The 4,774-nt window shown below is 54.4% G+C and overlaps 3 protein-coding genes across 3 annotated transcripts; 2 read left to right on the top strand and 1 right to left on the bottom strand.

Moving 5' to 3' along the window:
* Window positions 1-1,197: 1,197 nt before the first annotated feature.
* DICSQDRAFT_126898 (uncharacterized protein) lies at window positions 1,198-1,968 on the top strand (the record flags this gene model as incomplete). Its single annotated transcript, XM_007365447.1, has 1 exon — window positions 1,198-1,968. One exon carries the CDS (start codon window positions 1,198-1,200, stop codon window positions 1,966-1,968), a length of 771 nt encoding a protein of 256 aa, XP_007365509.1.
* A 434-nt stretch (window positions 1,969-2,402) lies between these two features.
* DICSQDRAFT_169818 (uncharacterized protein) lies at window positions 2,403-4,148 on the top strand (the record flags this gene model as incomplete). Its single annotated transcript, XM_007365446.1, has 1 exon — window positions 2,403-4,148. One exon carries the CDS (start codon window positions 2,403-2,405, stop codon window positions 4,146-4,148), a length of 1,746 nt encoding a protein of 581 aa, XP_007365508.1.
* A 213-nt stretch (window positions 4,149-4,361) lies between these two features.
* Window positions 4,362-4,762, bottom strand: DICSQDRAFT_169817 (uncharacterized protein; the record flags this gene model as incomplete). Its single annotated transcript, XM_007365445.1, has 2 exons — window positions 4,362-4,548; window positions 4,626-4,762. Coding segments are annotated over 2 exons (324 nt in total), but the record flags the coding sequence as incomplete, so codon positions are not given.
* Window positions 4,763-4,774: the final 12 nt, after the last annotated feature.

The following is a 4,774-nucleotide window of genomic DNA, read 5'->3' as shown; positions in this document are numbered from 1 at the left end:
CTCTTACTCATCCTATGATGCGATACGTCGCTAATCCTTTTGTCTATTGTATTATTCATCGCACTATGGTACATGTGACTAACCACTCTTCAATTAGTCATGGACACTTCTCTGTAGTATATAAGGACTTCAGATTGTGTCCTCCCTCTTCAGTCTTTCCTTACTGACTGAAGAGTGAGTACTTCGTTACATCTATCTCTAACTTGTAGTTACTTACTTGACCTTTGTAGTCTTGCTTCGACTCTAGGTACAGTTGGTTACTGCAATACAGTCTTTCCTTACTGACTGAAGATCTTGCTTCGACTCTAGTCGGATCTAATCTTTGTCTTCACAGCCCCGAGTTTATCATTCACCATCCATCGCCACTCATCACCCAACATCACCCCCAATTAACTGCACCATTTGCTGCCCAACCAGTGCCTCAGCGCACTAGCATTCCTTTCGCCTAGAGCCTGGCAAGTTCCCTATAAGCCTCCATTGTTAGCACTCGGTTGGTACCCTGATAGGCAGAGGGTCATGGTTATTGAGTGATGTGGGGAGTTGTCGTTCTTGGGATTGGGTGGGAGCTGTTCAGACTTAGCGGGAGAAGTGTTGGGTTCGGTGGGAGTCTTCCTTCTTTCTTGCTGTTGATGATGTCTGTGGAGGGTTTTCTATTTCTCAGTGGTGCGGAGGGGACACAATTCTTCATTCTTCATTCTTCTCTCTTGCGATGTCCCTCCCTGGGTGGGAGTGTTGGAGTTTGCCGTCCGGCCATCGCCGAGTGACCAAATACATACAAATAGCACATCGATACTGCCAGTTCATCATGTACCTACCTGCTCTTTAGTCCGTATGGCGACGAGCCTCTTCGGTTTGTGTTTGAGGCCTGGGTGGGGCTTTGTTCTGTCTGGGCCTGGAGAGCCCTGAGTGCCAGTTTGGTGCCCTGAACCTCTTGTCTATGTGTCTATGCCTCTCTCTCTCTCGCTCTTCCTTAACTCTATCATTCGCTCTCTGCACTCGCTATCTGCGCCCAATTCGCCATCATCGACCAGATCACACCACTGCTGCCAACATCCGCCCTGACGAATATCTACGGAGAGTTGCGCATCATCCCAACCGGTGCACATTCCTCACCTGCGCAACCTTCTCATAACATGCCAAGATGCCAATCCTGCTGCGATACTGTCTCTCCTTGACGCCCCTGCGCTTGAAAAAGTCATGGTACTCTGTACGTGGGACGCTCAGGATGTCAAGGGCATGGACGAACACATCTCCGAATGGCTGGACGTCCTATACCGGCCGCCTTCAACGTCGGAGCTCACACGGGTGCCTGCACTAGAGCACTTCATCCTTCTCCTGGGAGAGGGCCAGAAGGAGATGTTCGCACGTCACAAAGACGTCACCATCGACACATTTCTCGATAACGGCCCCGAGGCCCTCCGCGATCTCGTCAGATTTCGACTCCTGCGAACGGTTCGTATCGAAATCGACATCATGATCCAACTCGACAACGATTTTGTGCGCGCGCTAGCGGAGGGCCTACCCAATATCGAAGAACTCAGCCTGACGCCCCCGCCCGGCGTGGCGTTCGAGCTTCCAACCGGCTGCCAGTGCGTCCTCCCTACATTCGACAGCCTGGTCGCGTTCTCAGAGCACTGCCCCAAACTGGCCACCCTCAGCCTCGCTATTCGCGCCACCTTCGCATCGTACGCGTTCTGGTATACATATCGGCAGTCCACCGCCGGGACAGAACGGCGCCCCTCGCCCCTCAAGACGCTGTCGCTCTGGACGACACCGATGATTGGCGGCGCGAACGCGCGCACCGTCAGCGTCTTTCTTGGGTGGATTTTCCCGGAGTTGGTGTCGTTGCGGCCTTATGTGCAGGCTGTGGCCGGGAGGGTGTTCAACAGGGAGATGCGGCATGTTGCGCGGGCGGAGTGGACGGCTGTCTTGAGTGAGATGAGGCTTGGTGGTGAGATCCCGCCGTGATTTTTGATACATGATATGGTGTACTGCGCCACTGCAGCTCACATGTACGGCTGTTACTGATGCCTGGCACCTGACAACGTTTCGAAGACTCACCTCTCCCACAACCGCAGTTTGGTGATCTTACGTGAGACCAGACCGAACGACTCGCATTTGGGGTGCAAGACGCTTGCGGTGGTTTGTGATTTGTAGCGGCGCAGGTCGCTTGCAGAACCGTTGTGGACGTCTGGCGCCCGTATCCGGCCGATGACTCCGTGGGGTGCACCGTGCACTGTTCAACTTGCTGGCAGCTCTGATCTCCTACATAGCCCTCACAATCAACGAAGTGCCGGTGTCCAGCGCCACACATCAATGCAAGTATCCTATATCGCGAGCATCTCACGGCCTCTACTGATACAAGTCACGCTCTAGACCGGGTCAGAGCCAGACAAACCGCGATGAGTCTTTGGAACAAGATCCCCTTCCCAGCGGCCGCTGAACACTTGCCCGTCACCGATCGGAATGTCCTCGCTGGGCTTGCCTCTGTATCAGACGTCCATGCTTGGACCACAGCCAAGGTGGACGAGTACCGCAAGCTCGCACTGGTGCTTATCTCCATCTACAACGCTGTCACTCCCATTCATCGACTTCCCACCGAAATCCTCGAGCAGATCTTCCAACAAAGATGGGACAACCGCGCTGGCCTGGATCTCTCCCACGTCTGCCGTCGATGGCGCGACATTCTTCTCCATAGCGCTCGATTCTGGGCAGGCGCATTGGAGAGCGAGGAGATCGACGCAATACATGCTACCCATGATCCCGTGCCATATTTGAAGGCCCTCCTCTCGCGCGCCAAAGCGCACACTCACGGCATGAGTCTTCGCTTCCGGGGATTCCCCCTTCGTGTCGTCGAGTCATTGGATTCATACTTTGACCGGCTTGTGTCGCTGCAGGTGGCCGTAGGCGAAGACGACCTACCTGACCGGCTATGGCCTGCGCTTCGTTGCGGAATGCCACGTCTACGGGACCTATGCATCCAGGTATTGGTGACAGAGCAGGACATCGACGCATGGTCTGACCCAGACGACGTTTATCGGGTCTGGTTCTACGAAGAGTACGAGGACATGAGATGGAGCGAGCTTTCCATGTTGTCCGCTGACCATCTCCCTTCACTCATTCGGTTAACCTGTCCCCCCAATATCCTCCGGCACTTCTCCAACACTCCGTTCAGACATCTGAAGCTACAGTGGTGGGAGAACATGTCACCTGACCGCGAGACACACCCATACCCAGACCACGAATGGATCGGCACGCTCAGTGTCTTCGTGGGTCATGACGCTCTGGAGACGTTAGAACTCATGCCATGGAATTTCGCTGAGATTTCATCACCAGCTCTTGCCCCTGCGACATTCTCTCTTTTGCGTTACCTGCGCATTGAAAACGATGATGCAAAGGCCATTGCCCAGTTCATGATCTTGCTCCCCTTCCCGGCCACGCTGCGCATCCATCTCGTCAACAGTTCGTGGTACCGTGATCCTAGTTTCTCCGAGCTCCTCCCACAGGAGGATGATACACAGCTTCGCGCGATTGTAGGAGCCGTCGATTGCGTGCACATCGAACAGGCGCGACTTGACACCGCTGATTCCTACCGAAACTACTACTTCATCCGATGCTACGCTGCCGATCTCGAACGTCTCCGCATGGATAAATACAACCTCTCTCCGGACGGGTTAATCAATGTCTTTCGCGATCACGCGCGAATCACACGTCTCGTACTCAGCCTCGAAAAGAGCGGTGTTCCCATAGACTTCCACGCATTCCCGCAGCTGGAGGAGCTCGACGTGAGCGGGCCGTACGTGGACTACACGCTGGATCTGCTGCAACCGATTCCGTCGGAACGAACAAAACGACCGAAAAATACCATTTGCCCTTCTCTTGCAAGGCTCATTATCCGTCTGCGAAACCCAGACTCCTCAAAGGAGGCGTCCACGGAGTTCGAGGTTGCTGTTTCAGGGAACCAGTGCTCTGGTCTACGAGAGGTCCTTGCGCAACGTGCAACTCCGTACCGAAACCGTCTCTCATATTTGGAGATCAATCTTCCTTCACCCACAGAGTCGGGACTCGGTCACTCTATCTCGCAGACCACCATCAAGGGTCTGCGAGAGCTGGTCGATGGTCCCGTCATCGTGAAGTCTGGCGAATGATCCGGATGCGAGCTCGAAAACTCAGGCTACCGTAATAGAGTTGTACTCTGCCAAGTAGTATCCCATCACCAATGTCGACGATCGCTGTTGTGTTTAGGGTAATCAGAGCCCCTCAATACAGTTTGGCTATATGGTAGCGAGAAGGCAAACAAGAGTATATCTTGCTTCCATTCAGACCACGGGGAGCGCCACGTCATGCATACTTCACATGTTTCAAACCTCAGTGACGACACCCGTCTTGATGTCGAGCACGAATCCCCGCACCCCCTTCTTCAGAGCCTCGGGTAGCAGCTCACTCTGCTGCGCGGCCTCAATATCCTCCTTCACGCTTTCAGCGATCGTCTTGTCGTGAAACGAGATCGGTGGCCAAGCCTCGATTTCCGCCCTCCTCTCCGGATGCCTGTTGCACGAATGACGGTTAGAAAGAATCCAGTTTCGCACAGCTACAAGGATAGGCGAAACGACATAAGGACGCACCGCGCAATCGTATCGGCCTTCAAGTCCTCGTCCTTGAAATGTGTCGCGCCGCAGTCGGTATGGTGCACGATGAGCAGCTGCTTGAGGGTCCCGTGGCCCAAGAGGGCGTCGAGCGTGATGATGTCGATCAGCGAGAGCCTCACACGTCC

Source organism: Dichomitus squalens (assembly GCF_000275845.1).
Source record: "Dichomitus squalens LYAD-421 SS1 unplaced genomic scaffold DICSQscaffold_12, whole genome shotgun sequence".
Taxonomy (NCBI): Eukaryota; Fungi; Basidiomycota; class Agaricomycetes; order Polyporales; family Polyporaceae; genus Dichomitus; species Dichomitus squalens.
Note: the sequence above shows the minus strand (reverse complement) of the source record. Positions and strands in the feature narration are given on the sequence as shown.